The sequence below is a fragment of the Primulina eburnea genome, chromosome 9, assembly GCF_022965805.1.
Source record: "Primulina eburnea isolate SZY01 chromosome 9, ASM2296580v1, whole genome shotgun sequence".
NCBI classification, from domain to species: Eukaryota; Viridiplantae; Streptophyta; class Magnoliopsida; order Lamiales; family Gesneriaceae; genus Primulina; species Primulina eburnea.
The window spans coordinates 30,799,706-30,822,992 of record NC_133109.1 but is presented as its reverse complement, the minus strand read 5'-3'; the positions used below and the strand labels follow the sequence as shown (position 1 = coordinate 30,822,992).

General features: G+C 36.1%; 1 protein-coding gene across 1 annotated transcript; it reads right to left on the bottom strand.

Moving 5' to 3' along the window:
* Window positions 1–6,939: 6,939 nt before the first annotated feature.
* LOC140841620 (transcription factor MYB44-like) lies at window positions 6,940–8,315 on the bottom strand. The gene has a single exon (XM_073209171.1). It carries the CDS (start codon window positions 8,259–8,261, stop codon window positions 7,230–7,232), a length of 1,032 nt encoding a protein of 343 aa, XP_073065272.1. The 5' UTR covers window positions 8,262–8,315; the 3' UTR covers window positions 6,940–7,229.
* Window positions 8,316–23,287: the final 14,972 nt, after the last annotated feature.

Here is a 23,287-nt window from a genome sequence, read left to right as displayed (position 1 = left end):
TAATTCAACATTCATATAATTTAAATAGTAGACCAAATCTTTAATTTTATGATATAAAAAACATTAACATAACCTTCAATTTTCAAAATGCGTATCCCATATGAAGAAAATATTATAAATAAGTAGACTATTTCACGTGATTGTTTTCCGTAACAAATTTCATTATTAAAATATAATATAATGTTTTCTACTCACGTTTACAAAATATCAAGATAATAAAATTAGTATACTAATATGACAAAGTTTAGGCTTTCATATCATTATTGGCAAGATTATATATATTAATCTATTATCCTAAATATCGATTTTAAATAATCTATACAAATTTTTAATTAAACATGCTAAATTTTAATAAATCATATGTATTCAACATAACATTCTATCCCAATATATGGTGGGAGAGAAATACCAAAATTTTCGGTACACCGATATTACGTTATCGAAAATTATCGAATTTACCAAAAAATTTGTATACCTAATGTTTTGATACTGTCTGGTAACGATACAAAAAATTTCAGTGCGATAACGATATGAAATTTGAAAATTTTCGATATATACCAAATACTGAAACAACATATATAAACTAAAAATATATATATAATTTTTAAAATAATAAAGATATAAATTAAAAAAATATAAGGTTTTTTTTTGTTGTAAAACGATATATAGTACCAAAACCTCAACATACGGCAAAATTTCAGTATAATCGGTATGCTAGTTATTATACATACCGAGAATTTTGGTATATAGAAAGTTTCAGGATGATATCAATATATATTTTCTTATAATGTAATTTTCGTAACGATGTATAGTATATAATTTTAAGTGAGTCACATGTGAGACCATTTCACGGATAATAATATGTGAGATGGGTCAACCCTACTCATATTCACAATAAAAACAATATTTTTAGCATAAAAAATTATACTTTTTCATTAATGACCCAAATAAGAGATCTGTCTCACAAATTCGACCCATAAGACCGTCTCACACAAATTTTTGCCTATAATTTTTTAATACGGTGCGATATACCACCCCTACACGTATATGTTGTCCTTTGCATTATTGTTAGAGTTAAAATCCTATATCCATGGAAAACCATTGTATTCTATGGTGCTCCTTCAATATAAATATATACGCTTTTCTGTTTCACAACAAATACATCGCCTCTATAGTCTATAGAGATTTCAACTATTTATCGTTCTTATTTCCTTCAATAACTACAACGAATCTAAACAATGATGAAAGAAATGAAAGCAACCGCTTTCTTCGTGCCAATGTTGATGCTTAGCTCGATTGTTTTGGCAAGTGAATTTGCGATTCCAAGCCCTTCTGGAGAAGGACATAGACTCATAATGGCCTCAAGCATGGATAAAGAACTAAAAATTGATAGCTTTGGTCCAAGCCCTCCTGGCATAGAAGCTCCAAGCGTGGGTAAAAGACAAAAAAGTGATAGCTCTGGTCCAAGTCCCCCTGGAGAAGGATATGGACTCGTAATGGCCCCGAGCATTGATAAAGGACTAAAACTTTGTAGTGCTGGTCCAAGCCCTCCAGGAGATGGACATAAAGTCATAGAAGCTCCAAGCGTGGATAGAAGACAAAAAAGTGATAGCTCTGGTCCAAGTCCCCCCTGGAGAAGGACATGGACTCGTTATGGCCCCGAGCATGGATAAAGGACTAAAACTTGAGAGTGCTGGTCCAAGTCCTCCAGGAGATGGACATAGAGTCATAGAAGCTCCAAGCGTGGATAAGAGAATTCTCTCGGCATAAGCAAATGATTGAAAACTGATAGCTCTGATCCAAGTTCCTCTTGTGCTGCTCAATCGCAATGTTTTGCCTTATTTCGATGGTGGTTGTGATTATGCACCTAAATTTTGACCCAAAAAAAATAACAATGATGGATTGATTTTTTTACTACGAAAATAATTCAGATAACCATAATAGTGACTTGTCCTAATATATTTGAATTATCGAAATCATAATCGAGTGGATGGGAAAAAATATCCAAATAGTGACACTTAATATATATTTAAAATTGAAAATAGTAGAAGCCGGTCGAAGCACATAATTAGTAGATCACGCAAATGGCTGCACGCGAAAGCTCGTTGAAAATTCGTTGGAGCCCGAATGAGGGCTGCAGGAGGTCACGGGAAGTTCACTCTGGCAGTGATGTCCGGAGGTTCAAATCGGCCTAATAATGTTTGTTTGAGAGAATCATATATCTTCATTTGGTTACTGTTTTAAAACCAAATGATGAGTATAAAACTGCCCACGCACTCTAGTTTTATTAAAAGAAATATATTTTTGTGACAGTTATTTTAGTTAGAGAAACACAAAAAGAGTGAAAATTTCCTAATCCATCGAATAACCTTTTGACACCTAGCATGTTTGTTGTAACAAACAACAAGATATATTTTTTCTGTTTGCTACAGACAACTTCCTAGGTTCGAGAATTCCTGTATGGACTTCACGCTTTGGACTTGCTCCTCTTGTCATCTAATTGATTTTGCTCATTTATTTTGTGGGCTTTATATTATTTTCCTTTTAACTTTCCTAAGCAAGAGATTATCTTCCACTCTGAATTTAAATCTAAGGCGATGAAAAATAAGTGCAGATAATGACTTTGTAAATACATCAGCAATCTGCTCGGAGGATGGACCATACTGGACATATGATCAGCTCATTTTCTCAAAGTGAATATCAAGTTCAAGATGTTTAGTTCGAGCATGAAGGACGGGATTGGCACTAAGTAAAATCGTGCTGATGTTGTCACACCACAGCACTGGTGTACACTTTAAAGGCACGTGAAATTCAGACACAAGAGTTTTAATCCAGAGTAGCTCAACGGTTGCATTTGCAAGGCTTCGGTATTCAGTCTTTGTGCTTGATCTTGAAACAACCGATAGCTTCTTAAAGCTCTAGGAAATCGAGGTGTTGCCAAGAAGCCAACAGAATCCGGACATGGAATTGCGGTCATCGGGGTAACGCCCCAATCAGTAGAACTATAACCATGTCGAGAAAGATCGGAGGATGCAGCAAGATAAATGCCAATGACGAGTGTGCCATTCACATATCTGAGAACACTTTAGCTTCCTTCAAATTAGAGAGATGGTGATTGCATGAACTGACACACTTTTTTTTACACTGTAGGCCATGTCGGCACGAGTAATCGTCAAATATTGAAGAGCACCAACTGCACTCCTATAAAAGTTACATCAGAAAAACGATCACCATCATCAGTGGACAATTTAACTCCAGTAGCCATCGGAGTAGGAAAAGGTTTGGCATCATGCATCTTCGTATGAAGCAACAAGAGAAACAGGCCCCGTGGATAGAATAAAGAGCCCTGTGTAGTTTGCACACAAGTTGCTTGTCGCGGAATCAATAATTTCAAACCCCACAGGTTGTTGCATGTACAAGGTTTAAGATAATTTACCATTTAGAAAGGAGTTCTTAATATCAACTTGCTTCACATTCCCTCCATCGAAATGGCAATGGTGACCACAATGCGAATGGTAGTGGGCTTAACAAATGGACTAAAAGTTTCAGAAAAATCAAGCCCGGGTGTTCGAGAGTAACCATTAGCAACTAAGCAGGTCTTGTGACAACCAATTGAACCATCTGGATTGGTTTTGTTTTTGAAAGCCCACTTGCAGCTGATTATAGGTGTGTCCAAAGAAGCTTCGACTATATACCATGTGTTAATGCATCGAGGCGTCGTATTCTGAGTTCACGTCAGTATTGCACCACCCCGGATATAATTGTGTATCTTTGAAGTTTAAAGGTTCAAAACCCAGTGTTTTGTTAGCCAAGAGAACCTTGGTCTTAAATATCCCAGCTGCTTTAGCATGAGTAATCATGGGGTGGGGATCCACATGGGAGGAGAAAGTCTGCCACTGGTGAAGAAGGGACAAAAGGAACACTAGGGAAATGAATAGGTGAATGAGAAAAGTAACGTGAGGGGATGAAGCAGTAGAGCTAGAAGGGGATGAAGCAGTAGAGATGATTGAGAGCAAATGTGTGCTTAGTAGCAGCCAAATCTGCTAGCGACACACAGACTTCCTAGATTCGAGAATTCCTTTATGGGTTACACGCTTTCGACTTGCTCCACTTATCTAATTGCTTGGGCTCATTTATGTTGTGGGCTTGTTTTTATTTTTTTCAACTATTTTAACGATGGGATAATATTAATGACATGAATAATATCAAATAAGAAGAAACAAATTAATAATTAATTAAAACAATAAAATAATAAGAAACGATAAATACAAGAATAATAATAATATTTGTATTAAATATAAGAATAATAATAAATAACAGGATTTAAATAATAATAAGAATATTGAATATAAGAATAATAAGATACGATTTGAATTCAATTATTCATTATAGGAATAATATCGTTAACAACGAGATAATATTGCATAGTGAAATATAAATTATACTAAACGTTATGAAATATAATATTAATATGAAAACGTTATTATTAATATTAATATTTAATAATGTTAATAAAAATACTCATCAAAGAAATAAACTATTGATATTAATATCATTTACAAGTTTCAGCACTTGACTCCAATTAGCGAAATTTTCATTAATTTTGTATATTTCTATAAAATGACTAAGATATCAGTACATTACAAAATTATTGTGTAATAATAAAAAAAATTATTTTAAAAAAATAATGTTAAATATATATGATAAGGATATTTTGGTCATTACAACATAATTTACAAAATTAATCTAAAATTTTAAAATTATATCAAACATCATATTATTTATCGTGATATATTATTTATCCTCATTTTTCATTTTCTTTCCTCACAAAATCCTATTCTAACTTAAAACAAATCACCTTTTCCATCACTCATTCAATACATATATTCCCCACACATGTAACAAACAAATGCATCCTTCGAAATTAAAATTTCATCTCTTCCTCATTTTTTCCTCAACAACTAATCTGAAAATGACATCTAAAACAAAAACAGCAGTTTTCTTTGTGAAAATTTTGATGCTACTTTTAGCTACCGCATTCCCGGCTCGACTTATCAACACCCGATCGACTTGGCCTTGGTTTAGCCAAGGTGTGTGTGCTAGTTTGAGTCAGCCGGACTCCTAAGAAAAAGGTGAGAATTGGAGATAAGAAGAGATTTTTATTGATGTTTGTTCAATGAATCCATGTATGATTAGTTGCTGTATTTGTATCAATTATAGTAACTACACTAACTCAACTAACTAACACACGAACTGTCAAACTCTAACATCTTTAGGTCCTTCTGTTCTGGTACATATCCTTAGTTGTATCATTACGCTCTGTGTCGACAAGCACCTTGTCCTCAAGGTGAAAGCTGGACATGAAATCAATCCAAAGCAAACATTTGGTTGTAACTTGGATGAATACTTTATCCCTGGACATCTAAAATTAACCCGTCCCACTAAACCAATATTTGATGCGGGCAGTGAATAAAAGCTATGATGAGCTAAACCAATACTTGAGAATCACAGGAAAATTTTTCTCGGCAAGCTTTGGAATATGACCTGCAAATGAAGTTGGCAGAGTTGGTCTTTTGGAGTTTGAGGAACCACATGGAAGAGCTCTGGCCCGAGCACGCAGAGCACGCAACTTTCTTGTTCTGGTAGTATAGCTCAATTAGATCAAGATCACTGTATTTTATCTCATTTTCCTGGCAAAACAATTGAAATGGAATAACGTTTTATGTTTGCCGTCAACTACTTATTCCAACAGTAGATCAATTTGTATCTTGCATCTTAGTTTTCGAGTTTGACTCATGCCGCGCTTACGGAACGACAAAAATTTCTAGAGGGCATTGCTTGACCACGTTATTTGGATTTATGTTTGATGTAGATTCCTGCAAAAGAATGAGATTACTTTCTTTTCTGATGCTAATGGACCATTAATAAACCTAGCTACTTGATTCAAAATCTATTACTACTATAACTTAGAGAAAGCATTCTTATGATTTATGGGTTGCGAACTAAAGCCCATATGTTGCCAAGGACAACTCAATTCTGGTCAAGAACATGTATAAATATTCACTGATTGTTAACATATAAAAACATACATTTTACATGGCTTTTTCCATATTTCTGATTCAAATTTGTGGGCATAAATCCCAAGAAAATGTGGAAAAAATAATAAGAATCGTGAATCATATACTATAAATTTGCAATTGCAAGGCTTCGATTAATAAATAATTTGTCATCATAATCTCAAAACCTCCATAAAGAGAATATTCCCAATTTAAATTCTTTTCCATATATTTCTTTTTTTATTAATAATAAAAAAAAAGTCCCCACTAAGCAGAGATATTTATAGTTTGCTACCACCTTTCATTTAAACAGCGCAGCCTACAGTGGTAGGGTGGAAGCATTATCAGGAAATGTACCCCAAATTCAGTAAAATATGCTCTATCTTAATTGGACCCTTTAATTTCAACTGCCTTAGGTCAAAATCATCCTCTACATCAATTCTTTTTTTAATGCAGTGCATATAGAAACTCTGCTGATTTATACCTTTTTAATCTAGATATTATGAATGAAAATTTGTGCAAGGATTTCATTCGCCTTTAAATGTAAAATAAGACAAATCACCTTGTATGAAATTGATACAACTTCAACATATATACATGATGTAAATGATTTAAATTCCAAAAGATATCGAGGGGTGAATTAAAGCCAAGAAAAGCGTGCCCACTTTGATCTAGATTCGAACAAGAGCCGAGGGATGGGAATAATCACACAACAAATGGGAATAAGAGGCGAGTCTTGTCACACAATTCAGTCCACTTCCTTTGTTTTTTTGTTCTTACTTTCAGTTCCCCTTCAAATCATTAACTTCCCCATATCCCAGATGGATTTAGAATTGATCTTGGCCATTTTCAAACCAAAACGAATTTCAAGAACACATTAATGGAAACAAATTCAAGATTATTTATGTTTATATTTATAAAAAGAGGAGAGCGAAGCACAAAATTAACATGGATTTGATTGGAATTTAATTTAATTTAATCTATTTGTTTCTTGGATTTTGCATTTTGTGTGGCATTTTTCCCTCAGTGATCTCATCTCGAAACGTTCTTCTTTCTCCTAACTGTACACATCGAACTAGAAACAAAGATCGTTTCTTTCTTTCTTTCTTTCTTTTTCTCACCATTGGACCATTTCTGAATTTCATTTCTCGCAAAAAGACCTTAACCAAGAACTCAATCGATTCTGCTGATTCCAACGCGATTTATGGAGGGATTCCTTAATCTCTCGTTGACATTGGCTTGTTGCATGCACATCCCCATCTGCTGAACCTGCTGCTGAATCTGCTGTTGGATGTAATGCTGGTGCTGGTGCTGTTGTTGATGCTGGAAAATTTGCTTTTGATGCTGCTCCAATCCCATCATATAGTTCCTCACCTCCTTTTTTATCATCTCCTGCATCACGGCCATCAATTCCCCGCTGAATGGCGTGAACACCTTTTCCTGCAGCGGCATCTGAACCGCCACAGGAGTGAATGCAGCAAAGGCCGCGGGCGAAGCTGCCAACGAAAGCAGAGGCGCCGGCGGTGGAGTTTGGTTCTTTTTCGCCTCAGTCAAGTCAATCTTGTGACTAGTTGACTCGGATGAATCAGACCCTGGAAGGGAGAGGCTCAGACTCGTCGGCGGATCGGCGGATCTCTCTTCGAGTTTCATCGTCGAGACGCCGACGGGTATCAACACAGGTTTATACAAATTCGACCCGGACACCACCGGCACAGACGAGTCGCTGACGTCAGAGCAAGACGGACTTCCCGGGCTCAAGTAAACGGGTAGACCTGACCCGTCGCTGACGGATCTCTTCAACGGTGGCTGCTCCTGGTGAATCTCAAACTCCGAAAAACTGTTATCCCCACCGCCCTCATCGCACTTGCGCTTGAGGGTCGAGTTCCAGTGATTCTTGATGGCGTTATCGGTCCGACCTGAGAGGAGCCGGGCTATGGTGGCCCATTTGTTCCCGAACTTGGCATGGGCCCGAATGATGATCCGATCCTCCTCCGGGCTGAAAGCCCGATGCTCCACCTGCGGAGAGAGCTGATTACACCACCTGAGGCGGCAGCTCTTCCCCGACCTCCCGACGATGGATTTGCTAATAAGGGACCAATTTCTGGGGCCGTGCTTCTGCACCAGATGCTGTAGAAGGTCGTCTTCTTCGGGGCTCCAGGGACCCTTGATCCGATCCATATCCGTTTTGTGTATATTTGCTGCCATTTTTAATTCTCCTAGAAATGGAGAAAGAGAAATCTGAATTTGGATTGGGACGACTGGGGAAGTTGAGATAATTTATATGAGAGAAGTGAATAACGGGTGACCGGAGTAGTCGGTGGCTTTGGAGGGGAAGTTATGGGCTTTGCATGGGGGAAACAAAAGGATGAAGCGGTTGAAATATATCCAGTGGGATACAGCTGGATAACGGACACGCGTCACATCCCAGCTCTTACCAATTTTATTTTCTTTTTAGTACGTTTATATAATAATAATAATAATAAAATAATAATTAAGTAATATTATTATGCTAAATAATATCATTTATCTACTGCTATGCATCTCAAATTGTGGATATTAAAATAAATATGAATATGTTGCTTATTTTGAAATAATAATTTAATAATTTTTTCTTTCAAGATGGCATTTTACAACTGGCTGTTTTAATTAGCCTTTTGTAGCAAGTCCTACTTTTCTTTTAGTGGCGTAACCTTCACACTCCCAACCTTTTGTCTCATTCTACCTAAACTTTGCCTTTCTAATGTTAGAGTTGCATAGAAAAAATCATCCAATTGGAAAAAAATTCCTACCGTATTTTGGTTTTTCTCTATCGACATCTGTGACACCCTGACCCGATACAATTAAAATACAGCGGAATTTAAAATTTTCTTTCAAACATGGAAAGAGTTTCAAAATACATTTTATAAAAGTGTTTACAAAATAACAACATGATCATTCTAATGACATAACAAAATACAAAATATCATTAGTGTGATCATGTTACAAAATGGTACAAAATAATCATCCTTCCAATCTTCGTATGCATATGACCCCCATCCACAGTCAACGTCCCGGTCCGTCGCTCTTATCTGCATCACATGAAAATAACTGAAATGAGAATAAATCTCAGCAAGTGGAACTCTTACATAGCAATGATACATAGTATACACTGTAAAACATGGCTTTTAAATCATAAATACCATCGACTCTGAATCATGAATAACGTAGCAATAACTGTAGCAATAGCAATGGCAATAGATAGCAAAACGATGGTATTTCTCTTTTCTATGGTTGGATTGATATCAATAGTATCTGTGACTGTGGTTGCCAATATCCCATCGATATAAATCGATAACTGTGAGGGGATAGAAGCCTATGGTCGATGATCATCTAATTGCATGCAATGCTATGGCTATGATTAATCAATCCAATAAAACATTTGAATTCTCAATAGCATTTAAGGCCGTCGTTTCGCAATCTCATAATATCTCTTGTATTCCATTTTTAACAATAGTGAGACATCAATGCCTCCAATAGATAATCAATGAAACCAATACATAACAATGGATCAATGGAAGGGAATAACACTTTGAAACCTTTAAAACACAATACATATAATATCATGTGAGCACAAGGGATGAAATTCCACTTACAAACCAATAGAACACCTCCAACTATACTCTTGGTACACCACCTACAACAATAATCCATAAATAACACCAATATCAAGACTAAATCCAAGAGTCCATGCTAAATAATCCATAGAACCATCAAAACATCAAATCCAAAATAACCCTTAACTCGAAACCTCATTAGAATCGCACCAAAAACTTACCTAAGCTTCCTTATACCACGGAGAACGATGATCTCAAGTCGGAAATCGAAACAAAGCCAAGAATCAAAGGTGGGAAGCAATTGAAATGGATGAAAACCCTTGCCAAAAGAGAGAAAATCGGAAATGGAGGAAAGAAGATAAGGTAGGTATGGCCAACAACTCCCAAAAAGTCACTTAAAAACTCGCCCATACTTACACCGCGGGTGCGGTCACACAAGCACCGCGGGTGCGCTAAGCTCACGGCAACCAAAATAAATCCCATGCACGAACACCGCGGGTGCGGTGCTGCAATTACCGCGGGTGCGGTCTCACCGTGGGTGCGGTCCTTGCACTGCCGCGGGTGCGGTGATGCCACGGCCCTCCAAAACCAAAATCATGAATAGTACACCGCGGGGGCACTCATCTAAGAGCGCGGGTGCACTCTACTCACGGCAATAACATTAAAATCGATTCGAAACGAAACATCAACACAACTAACACCTCAAATAATAATAACCAATAATTATAGCCAAAACACTATAATCATCTAACACAAACCCATTAACACAATAAAGTTTAACGTCCGTACAGCTCATAAACATCAGAGTTCCGCTCATTCATCTTCCTGAATTAGGTCTGTGATCATTCGCTAATATCAACCCGTAGGTTCCGGACGGCATGGCAAAATTGGTGACAGAACTGAAGATTTCTACGCCCATGTTCAAGGTAAAACTGCCTTATCTTAGACATTGTATATGTAAAATTTGGAGAATAACATTTAGAAAATTGTTTGGTAGCCAAAACCCTATCACCGAAGTTGCTTAATGGTAAGGCTGCCAAGGATACCTCAGACTGTCAAGCATGTAGAGACTGGGTCCTTGGGTGACAATGTATTCATATTTGATTTTATTTCAACATATGATCCCTCGTGACATGAACTTCGATAAATGTCAATTTGGGCACAGTGATATAATTTTACGTTGATCTTTATGCACTGAGATGAACTGCAGAAAGTGGGTAATCTCATAGGGGAGGTGGAAGAGATTGATACTAATGAACATGGATTTGTTATGGGGCGCTTTTCTCATATTCGGGTATTTATTGATTTAAACAAACTGCTGAAGAAATCGATTTGTGTTTCAGTCCTGGAGGCCAAAGTCGATGTCATAATAGTATTGATGTATGAAAGACTCTCGGATTTATATTACAACTACAGATGTATCGCGCATTCATTCCGAGATTATGTGCCAGAACTTGCAAGTGCGGGGAAGCTAGCGTATGGTGGATGGCTCAGAGCGCCATCTCAAAAGAGAGGGGCTAAGGCACAAAGATCATCATTGGGCAAAACCCACAACCAAGGAGATGAGACACCGAGTAGTGGATCGATGGAAAAAACTGAAAATAGCGCGAGTATCTTTGCTTTGGCAGCGGAAAAGCATTCCCTGAGAATGAACACTCTACAAAGCCGTGAGGAGCTGCATAGTTCTGAAGGGATCCAAACTCGAGCGATTAGTCCTGATACTTCTCATCTAACAAGGTAAAACATAATCTCTCTTTGTTCATTGTGCCCACAGTGGAAAAAGTGGATCAAATTTTGGTAGAGCCGATTGATTAGGTGGCAATGGTAAAACAACTTGTCATATGTGAGATGGATAGCTTAGTCGCTCCTGAACTGAAATCCTTACCTTTGGATAGTCATAAGAAGGAGTTGAAACGACGAGCTAGTGATAAGGGAACTCATCCACGAAATCAACAGAGTGTCGAAATTGGGAGAGTTAAGGAGAAAATGGGTGTGGGAATCAGCCCTTTAAAGAAATGTACTTTTTGAGGAGTTCTCTACCCTCAATGACATAATCAAAACAGTGGTGGTTGCAAAGCAACCCAACCTACTCAATGAGTTGCATTACTTGGAATGCTCAAGGGCTTAGGAACCAACATGCATTTTGTCAACTGAAGCGACTTGTCACTGAAAAGAGCATGCCCCTTCTTTTTCTCTGTTAAACGAAAATGAGGAGACTTCAAGTGTAGTTGTTGGAAGGAGGTTTTGGGTTTTTATGGATTGTTTGTGGTTAATTGTGAGGGAAAAATGATGGTTTGATGTTTATGTGGAAGGAACCGATTAGTGTAACTATTCATTTGTTTTCTTCTGGGCATATTTATAGTATAATTCTACATTGGAGAAAATAAATGGTGTTTCGCTGGATTCTATGGGAATTCAAACTCGTGCAATAGACATCTCTCATAGTCCTGGACTCTCCTTTGTCGCTTAAGTTGTTTGCAAGAGTTCTGAGAAGTTTTGTGGCTTGTAGGGGCGACTTTAAATAGATCTGCTTTGACAGGGAAAAGCTGCGAGGTTACCCTCGGCCGCTTTCTTAAACTAGAGCATTTCGAGAAGCTCTTGATGCGTGTTCACTAAAATATCTTCACGGAGATAGTGAGTTCTTTACATGGGTCAATCAACATTCTTCAAATAATCTTATCTTCGAGAGACTAGACCAGTATATGGCTACTTTTTGAATGGAGAATGTTATACCCGCCGTTACAAATGCAGTCTCTAGACTTTTATCATTCGGATCACATACCCATCATCATTGAGCTTGGGGGACCACAAAAATTTATAATACGAAATGTTACCATATTTTGATTTGAGCAACATTGGATCACTAAAGCAGATTTGGTGATGTAGTGGAGAGGGGTTGGGATAAAAATTATCGGGCAACTTCACTACCAAACCTTCTCAAGGACTGCAAGGAAAATTTGAAGGCATGGGTGGAACTCGTTTTAGTAAAATCCCTCGGCAACTTCTGAATAAGCTCAAACAATTGTCTCATCTGAGAACTCACGGCAAATTTCATAAATCAATAAGCCGAATAGGACTTCTTGAATGTGAAGTTGTGGAATTGGCAACTAAGGATGTATTATACTGGAAACAACGTAACAGGGTTAACTAGCTTTCGCACAAGGATAGGAACTCTAAATATTTCCATGCTTGTGTGATGGCTAGAAAAACCAGAAACCATATCAAAGGGTGTATAGAAACAAGTGGAATGACCGAGATTATCGAGCATTACTTCACAAACCAGTTTAGATCTAATAATCCAACAGAGGATGAAAAGAATAGAATCCTGAATTATGTACCCGAAACAATGATGAACAAGTAATCTTGGTTGTTTTTGCCCCATTATTATTTGTTGAAGTGCGGAAGGCTGTGTTTGACATGCACCCAGATAAAGCCCTAGGGCCAGACATTATGTCAGTTTTCTTCTTTCAAAAATTTTGGGATGTGATAGGGGAGAAGATATCAGAGGCTATATTAAAATTTAAAAACAATCAATGATGGGGTGACTATTGATGACTGGAATGCCACAATAGTTACACTGGTGCCGAAAATTCAGACTCTTACGGTTATGAACGATTTCGGCCTACCAGTCTTTGCATTCTTTACTATAAAATAGTCGCTCGGAGTTTGACAAATAGGTTGAGACATATCCTAAAAAAACAATGAACGAATTTCAAAGTGCTTTCATCCCAGGTCGACTGATTTATGATAATATTGTTTTGGGTTTCGAAGCTTTACTTTGGATTAGAAGCATAAAGAAAAACCAGAAATGATATAGTACATTAAAACTTGATATGAACAAAGCATATGATAGAGTGGAGTGGAGTTTTCTCGAATGTATGATGATAAGACTGGGTTTTTCACCAATCTGGGTGGAAAAGATTTTGCAGTGTGTGCATACTATCATGTATTCTTTCTCTTTAAATGGTGGTATCTTTGGAAATGTCATTCTGAGCAAAGGATTAATATAGAGAGACCTTCTTTCTCCTTACTTATTTGTATTATGTGCACTTGGATGATCTTGTGCTCTTCTATATCTTGAAGAGCGACGTTTATTAATTGGAGTTCATATTGCGTCGTCATATCATGCTACTACTCATCTCTTCTTTGCAGATGATAGCCTACTTTTCTCCAGAGCGACAATGGCAGACTGCCAGGCTATCAAGAGCTGTCTTGTATCTTATGAGAGGGCCTCTGGGCAGCTTATTAACTTCGAGAAGTCTTCACTGTCTTTCAGGCCCGAACACAGATATACAATTAGCAGAGAATATTAAATCATGGTTAGCCATTTCTATGGTACAAGGTCATGATATTTATCTAGACCTTATGGTGTTCTACAATCGAAGCAAGAAGCTACAATTTAGATATTTGGTAGAATGGGTCATGCAGAGAATACAAGGATGGGGCAACAAAAACTTTCAGCATATGGAACAAAGACTTTGATAAAATAGGTGTTGCAGTCAATCTCTACTTATGCTATGTCTTGCTTCCGTATTCCAAAATCGGTCTGTGCAGAGATTAGAGCGTGAATTCTCAAATTTTTGGTGGGGTTTTGATTAAGGAAAGAAAAGGTTGCATAGGAAACCTTGGAAATCCCTTGGACAACCAAAATGCATGGGTAGTCTAGGGTTCCGCCATCAGGAAACTTTCAACAAAGCACTATTGGCAAAGCAGATATGGCTATCAAAGTGGATCCGACTCTTTGGTAGCTCGAGTCCTTAAAGCATGGTACTTTTGTCACCAAGATATCATGGAGGCCGGTCTGGATAATAATCCTTCTTACCTTTGGTTGTCCTTGTTGTGGAGCATACCCTTAATGAAAATTCGGCTTTGTTGGCATGTGGAAGATGGAGCAAAGATTGCCATGAAAAAGAACAGATGGATACCGAGCTCTAGGGGATGTGTCATTCCGCCAGGGACGTAGGACAACGATATGGTGGTTAAGGACCTTAAATAAAATGGGAGATGGAAGGAATCATTGGTACATCAACAAAAACTTGTGTAAGACGGTCTCACAGATCGTATTTGTGAGACGGATCTCTTATTTGGGTCATCCATGAAAAAATATTACTTTTTATGCTAAGAGTATTACTTTTTATTGTGAATATGAGTTGGGTTGACCTGTCTCACAAATTATGATTTGTGAGACGGTTTCACATGAGGCTCACTCTGGTACATCAACACTTCTCACATCTCCTAGTTGAAGAACTCCTAGCCATTCATATCTCTCAGACACACCATGAGGACTACCGATTCTAGATATTTGATCTGAATGGAAAATACAAAGTTCGAGATGGGGACAAGGTAGCCATAGGATTTTATGACTCAGCGGTTTCTAGTTTGAGATCTCAGTTTGTAGAATTGTTGGCAATACCTTTGAACTTCTTCATTCCCTCCAAAAGTCCAGGATATTTTGTTAAAGAATAGTGCATGATATTATATCTACACAACAGAATGAATTAACTCATCACGTCTCAGCCTCTGGTGCATGCCATACCTACATAACAGAATGAATTAACTCATCAGCGTCCCAGCCTCTGGTGCATGCCCTCTCATGTATCAGTCAATGTGTGATTCAACATGCCACACATTATTTGCGTGCCCCGTGATCAAAACCTATTGGAAAAGAACTTGTTTCTGGCCTTTAATGAAACATGTTATGAAATTGAATATAATATTTTCTGTGGATGATGGAAAATCAATCAAAAAGAATTTGAGATGTTTGCGATGCAAACTTGGGCAACCTGGTATGAATGATTGTGCCTGATCCAAAAGAAAAAAAAAAGGAACGATCTGGGGATATAATGCTGATTGGAGTGTGATTCTATTGTATGACTTCCAACATGCTCAACTAGCTCTATCTTCTGCCACGGAAACAAACCAGTATACTTTACATGGGGTTTGGGTTGCTCCACCAGAGACAAACTCAGATCGGATGTCGATGATGTTATAATGCGGACTCCAATAGCTACTCAATTAGAGGGGTGGTCAGAAAACAAGAGGGACAACTAGTTCTAGCATTTGGGAGGAATATTGATAAACCTCGGTCTAATAGGTGTGCCGAACTTCTTGCTATGGATGATGGTTTAAAGATTTCTCAAATGAGCAATTTACTGATTCATAAGTTACATCAGATTCTCTTCTAGCAGTGCAAGCATTCATAAGTCCGAAGAGAATATCAGTTACATAGGGTCCATAGCTTCGGATATCAAACTTATCCTGGGTTCTCAAAGTAACATTATCATTAGTCATGTTCGACGATTGGCTAATGTTGTGGAATATTCGATTGTTTTTACTATTTCGTCCTCATCTCATTTCATGTGGGAGATGGAGGATTTTCTCTATGGTTAATTCATCTTGCAACGAATAACATCTTAGTTTCTCAACAAATTACAAGATTTGATCGTAAAAAAAAAAAATAGTTGCACAGAAACATAAACTTATTCAAAGTACTGAATTTTTAAAAATAGTTTTACATTTGGCATTATCAACCAAATTATTACGACCAAGTCGCAGCAAGTTCAACAGTAAGAATCCAAAAATAGTTATTATTGATACATGGGATGTGTTGATTTATCAAATATATAATGACTTTTTCTTTAATAATTTTTTAGCAAATAATTCGTGTGTATGCATTGAATTTTGATATGTTAGGTATATAATTTTTATATAAATAATTATGTTTGGAATAAATTTTTTTATATAATGTATGTTTGAGTTTTTTATATCGTTATATTATATTCAGTGAGAATGGTACTTCACGAAAAAAGTTATATTTTACAAAAAAAAAAAAAAAAAATTGGGAGACATTAGAGGTGATCACGATTCACGTGCAATTTTGCGATTCTTGAAAGAAAAAAAAAGTCATTTGTGATTCGATTATACTTTTATATTGTTGTTTTACTCATGAAATTGGTTTTGCGGGTTTGAGCGATTTTAAGTGGTTGTGTTCGGTTTGCGGTTTTTTTTTCCCAATGAAAAATAGAATGGAAAAATTAAGCAAAAATTCAAATTATTTAAAACAATAATAAATAGTGTATTTAAAGATAATATAACCACAAATAATACCAAATAAAACTAGATAAAATAACATTCAAGCATCAAAACAAAATTAAAATAAATACAATAGGATGTTTGAAGTTTCATTTTTACCGAAGATTATAAAACCACTCGGAAGATTATATTTCATGTTGAGAGAAAAAGAAGGGGAAATATTGAAGAAGAGTTGCAAATTAGAAATAAATAACATATTCAATGTTAAAGTATCCTTAATAAATTTTAAGTCAAAACAACTAAACAATACGATGAGGTGATGGCGGTTTCATTTTTTTAAACAAACTGCGGTTATTTTTAAAAATGAGAAAAAGCGATATGATGCGACGTGGTATAGAAAATTATTGGAAGAGTGAGTCTCATGTGAGACCCTCTCACGGATCATAATCTGTGAGACGGGTCAACAATACTCATATTCACAATAAAAAATAGTATTCTTAGCATAAAAAGTAATACCCTTTTATGGGTGACCCAAATAAGAGATCCGTCTCACAAATAATACCCGTGAGACCGTCTTACATAAGTTTTTGCATTATTGGAATATGTTGATCAACCCTAGGAGACTCGATTTTAAATCTCTATTAACATAGTTATATTTGTGTTCCGTCTTTGTTAGACCAAAATTGTTCTCTCCAAACACCGCCACACAAATATTTTTGCACTCTCTGGTCTCACATATGCTTTTCGGATGAAATTGAGTACACACATTGAAAATATGAACTATATATGATTTTTTATTACTAATTATTTTAGATTTGACACAAAAGATAAGCTTTTGAGTATATAATTGGAATACTTATATCAATATCAACAACCATTGTTACATTGTTTATGTGCTCAAATATCATATATCAGTACAATTTTTTATAATTTGTACTGATTTTAATCCGAAAAAAAGACACGAGTCATTAAATTAATATTTTTTTATAGATAATTTGGTATTAAAAAATCATATATTAAAGTCAAATATGAAATATTTCATATTCAAATATCATATATTAGCACTATATTTTTAATTTTTACACCTATTTTCGTTTGAGAAAAGAAGTGTCGTTAATGCTAATATTCGTTATATATGTTAGCGTATTCAAAAATTATATATTAATGTCCAATTTGAAATATTATATTCAAATATCGTATATTAATACTAAATTTTCAATGTTTTGTTTTTATTCATTGTTTGCAACTTTTAAAAAATTAGTAATTATGAATTTTTATTTTTCAAATTTAGTGAAAAAACTATTATTTTCTAGTAGTTATAAATATACAACTAGAATTATCCCATCATCCTAATCATTAACTAACGCCACACAAAATCAAAAGATAAGATATTTTATTAGCAATGGTTAATATAAATTAAAATATTAAATGACAGACTAATTTTAAAACAGCCAGAAGCTAATAAAATAGCCCCTCAGCTTTGACCGTTAGAGCTTAAGATAAAAGGAGCCAGCCTGGACAGCATTTCCTTTTTCTTTCGAAAGCAACATTTTTATAATTTTCTTTAAACTTTAAAAAAAAAATTATTTTTCATTATATAATATAATATAGAAAATAAACGGCCGCACGGAACGATGACGTGGCGCAAAACGACAAGATTTGTCTCCGAATCGGAGGGCGAATCATTACTTCAATACGGTCAGTCCAGCCTGTAATATTTTTAAACGGTCATTATTTTTCCTAACGCCGATTCGGGTTCACCGGTTTTAGCCGGTCGCCTTAACGTCCTCTAACGTTAAAGCTTACCTGTACGGATTCAGGTAATCAAAGTCCCACGCCCACGCGCACGCCTCCCGATTCATTTCGGGGCGGATCCGATTTTAGTAATAAATTATTAATCGTCAATTATTATTTTTATTACAGAGTTTTAATGTTTGTTAAACCACTGGGTTATGGTTAGGTTGTACGCACCTGGTGCCATACCTAGGGTCACACACAATGCATGAACAAATTGTCAGTAATCATATTTATTTTATTGTCCTCTAAATAATTAAATATATTTAGTTGGATTCACATCCACAAATTGGATACTAAAATTTTGAATATCGATGCAATTATTATTTTTATTATTATTATTATTATTATTATTATTATAACTAGCAACCGTGGATGCAATGTGCGTACATATAATATATAGAGTAGATATCTTATAAGACAGGTCTCACGAATTTTTATCTGTTAGACGAGTCAATCTTACCAGGTATTCACAATAAAAAGTAATATTCTTAGTATAAAAAGTAATATTTTATCATGGATGACTCAAATAAGAGATACGTCTAATAAAATACGACCCGTGATACCGTCTCACACAAGTTTTTGCCTATAATATAACAATAAAATCAATAAAGTTTTACAAAATTATATATTTGGTAGATTTTTTTGTCATCGGATGATTTTGAATGAGAAAAATGACACAAACTATTGGGTTCGAGAATTCGTTTGACACGTGGAAAAAGAATAAAATGGATCATTAAAATTATAAAAATACTTATAATGACAATTATTCTATTAATAGTGTTACTAAAATATTATTCTAATTAATTATATAAAGAGTGAGTTTCATGTGAGACCGTCTCATGGATCTTAATCTATGAGACGGGTCAACCCTACCGATATTCACAATAAAAAAGTAATACTTTTAGCATAAAAAGTAATATTTTTTCGTAGATGACTCAAATAAGAGACCCTGTCTCATAAAAAACGACATGCTAAAACCGTTTCACATAAATTTTGTCTTGTATAAATTCACATCTCAAAGTTATTTTAAAATATAATAAATAGAATGAAATTATTTTCCTCATAAAATATCATTCAAAGATCGTATCTATTTCCGTTACTCGTACGTAGTACCCTACGACCTAATCTCAGTCTTGGTTAAGTGGGAAAGTCGCCAAATAAAACAAAATTAATGGATGGGGCATTATTAAGATTCTCTGATTTTTTAGATTTTTTTATCCAATTTAAGTTACTTGTTTTATACTAAATAATTATTGCTCCCTATTTGTTAGCTGTATTTATCCTGCAAAAAGTACTGAGGGATATTTAATTATTAAAGAAGATTTACATAATATGTGAAGTTCCATGTTAAAAGTAACCTGTCTTCATGCCTCAAGTGTAGCATCTTTTATTAGAATTTTGTTATAATTGGATTCAGTCACGTCAATTTTCATCGGTCTTTTTAATGTTCTTTTTACGTGATGATTTCGCGTCTCAGAATTTTGTCTGTTAAATTGAGCTTAAAAATCATGATTCTTAATGTTGATTTTAAGTAGAATTGAACATTTGATGTTATTGTTTCGAGGGATTGATTTATTATTTCAAGGGAAATTTGATCGTGATTAGTATTTTTTTCTTACAGTTTCAAATTTATTAAAAAATTGATTGAAGTATTTGGAATCATGATTTTCTAATTTAACATATGACATGTTTCAAATTGGATAACATGAATTTTATTTGAATTTGGAAATTTAAATTTTTTTCTCATGGATGATGATGATGATCATAATAAGTCGTGATACCCGGTGAGACTCAGGTCATAGGTATCAGATGATCTCGGGTCATGGATCAGGTTATGAGAAGTTTTGGATCAATCTGAAAGATAACCGGGCAAATATATGCCCGAGACATCATCTTCTCAGGCTATTAGTAGCCGTACATATACCTCGAGCTACCAGAAGCCCGGGCTTCCAGACAAGTTCTTAGATAATGGCTTTCTACCCGAGTTATCTCGAAAGTAGCACCACACTCGAGTGCGCAAGTATGTGATACCTTATTTTGGTAATCATTACTGTCAAAATCATAGGGATTTGGCGTGTCAGAAAAGTTATCAGAAAGTAAGGCATGGACAACCATCTTGCCATAATTTGTAAGTGGTCACTAAAAACAAGGTCATCATTGACTTTCTTGCTATAAATATCAGGTTTGATCAAATTTAAAACATTCATTCACATATATATCTTGCCCACACAATTCCTACAGCAATTTTCTCTTTGCTACATAGCTTTTTCTCACCAAACTGCTGACTTTAGCACCGAAGTACTCACTCCGGACATCCCTCCGGTGCCCATTCACGTGGTTATCTTCGTGCTTACATGTCAATATTGTTTTTTGGGGAAGAAGAAACCTCTGGTTTGGACACATCTCACTAGGCTCTTATTCCTTATAATTTTCACAATCCGATCCGGTGATTTTGCCCACGCATCTCACACCCAGTTTCACCCGGTCACATCATTGGTGTCGTCTTTGGGAGTTTGGGTTCAAGACGTGGATATGGCTCCTACCAGAAGAACAAACCAAGAAAGATCTCAAGTTCCTGGAGGTGACCCACCTCTCTCTGGTCAAGTTGGCCCGCCACTCACTGGCCCTCAGTCCACAATTACCTTATCACTCGAAGAATTGGCCCATATTGTATCCGATGTCGTCGAGAAATCCATGGCAAAGAGGGCTCCTTCCCATCATTCTACGCAGCCAGAGCGTGAGCAGGAGAGGGAGAAAGAGGGCAGAGGAGAGGATGGAGGGGTGGAGGAAAAGAAGTCAAGTGCTGGTTCTAAATCCCCTACTGTAGCGGAAGAACTGGAAGAGTTAAGTAGGAAAGTGAAGGTTTTGAAGGGGCAAGTTGGTGATTGGGACAGTACTCGGGTGATGGCGAATGGATGTCCTTTTTCTGATGTCATCATTAGCGAGCCTCTACGAGGGCATTTTAAATCTACAAAGATAAAAAAAATACGATGGGAGTTCTGACCTGGAAGAACACCTCTCCCGGATTGAAAATATGGCTATATTACACTGTTATGAAGACGGGATCAACTGTAAAGTATTCTTGACTACTCTGGTTGACTTGGCACAAATATGGTTTGAAGGACTGTCCTCTCGGAGTATTCAGTCTTTCAAAGATTTTTAGAAATTATTCTCACACCATTTTAGCATCAGAAAGAAATACAAGAAAACAATTTTTAGCCTGTTTGAGGTAAAGCAGATCCCTGAAGAAACTCTAAGGGCATATATCAGGCATGTCCATGGCATGAGGCCCCAGTAAATTTTTAATCCCGGGAGGCATGAAGCCATGGCACCTTATCTTAAGTCCGGGAGACATGAGGCCCCGACGTTTTTATAGCAAGAATTAATTATTTTTTTTGGTGGAGTCTAAGCATGACTAATCGGGACAACGAGTATGACTCTAGCTCGACTATTTAAAGATTGAGTGATGATACCCCCGGAGAGGCCCGGGTCATCGGTACCAGTTGATCTCGGGTCATTGATCATGTTATGAGAAGTTTTGAGCCAATCTGACAGATAACATGCAAAATATGCCAGAGACATCATCTCCTAGGGCTATTAGCAACTGTGCATATACCTCGAGCTACGAGAAGCCCGGGATTTCAGACAAGTTCTCAGATAATGGCAATCTACCCAGGTTAACTCGATAGTAGCACCGCACTCGAGTGCGCAAGTATGTGATTCCTTATTTTGGTAATCATTACTGTCAGAATCACATGGATTTGGCGTGTCAGAAAAGTTATCGGAAAGTAAGGTATGAGCAACCATCTTGCCATAATTAGTAAGTGGACACTAAAAACAAGGTAAGCATTGACTTTCTTACTATAAATATCAGGTTTGATCAAATTTAAAACATTCATTCATGTATATATCTTGCCCAAACCATTACTAAAGCATTTTTCTCTTTGCTACATAGCTTTTTTTCTCACCCACCTGCTGACTTTAGCACCAAAATGGTCACGTCGGACATCTCTCTGGTGCTCATTCACGTGGTTATCTTCGTGTTTACAGATCAATACTGATTTTTCTGGGAAGAAGAAACATCTGGTTTGGACACATGTCACTAGGCTCTTATTTCGTATCATTTTCACAAACTCGACCCGGTGAAATTACTCATGCATCTCACACCCATTTTCACCCGATCACATCAATAAAGAAGCTAATTGTTTAGTTAGAAATATGATACAATAGAGGCTAGCATGGCTCTTTATGATGCATCGATAACTTTCTTTTGGAAATCTAATGAAGTAGTGGATCTTAGACTATGGATGTAACTTTCACATGAATGTGGCATTTGAAATTACATTCCGAAGTGAAAATGACGAGTCTTGGTTGTCCACTCCGCTAAAGCGATGCGTGCTTTCATTTTCTTCCTCTCCAAAACATAAAACCAGGTTCAATTTTATTAGGATTATGTGCGTATTTTTTTTGTGTTGCTATACTTTTCTTGTCTTTTCTTTATCTCGTCGAAATTGATAATTCCTATATTTGAATTTTAAATAATCAAACAATTAAATATTTTGACCTAAAATATTGGTCCTATTGAATATATTTTCTTTTAGTGGATATAGTAATTAATAATACGATTTTAAGTCACAATGTTTCCCGGTGAAAACCACAAATCCAATCTTAGGGAAAAGATTATTACTAATTTGCAGAAATTTGAATGAAATCATATACCTGTTATATTTAAAAAAAAAAAAAAAACTTTTCCAATCATTATGGCGGGATGTCGGAGTTACTGGAGTAGGTGATCTCGTTATCAAAATT

Excerpts from the sequence above, each read along its gene's own strand:
- LOC140841620 (XM_073209171.1), bottom strand. The coding sequence starts at position 8,261 with ATGGCAGCAAATATACACAAAACGGATATGGATCGGATCAAGGGTCCC.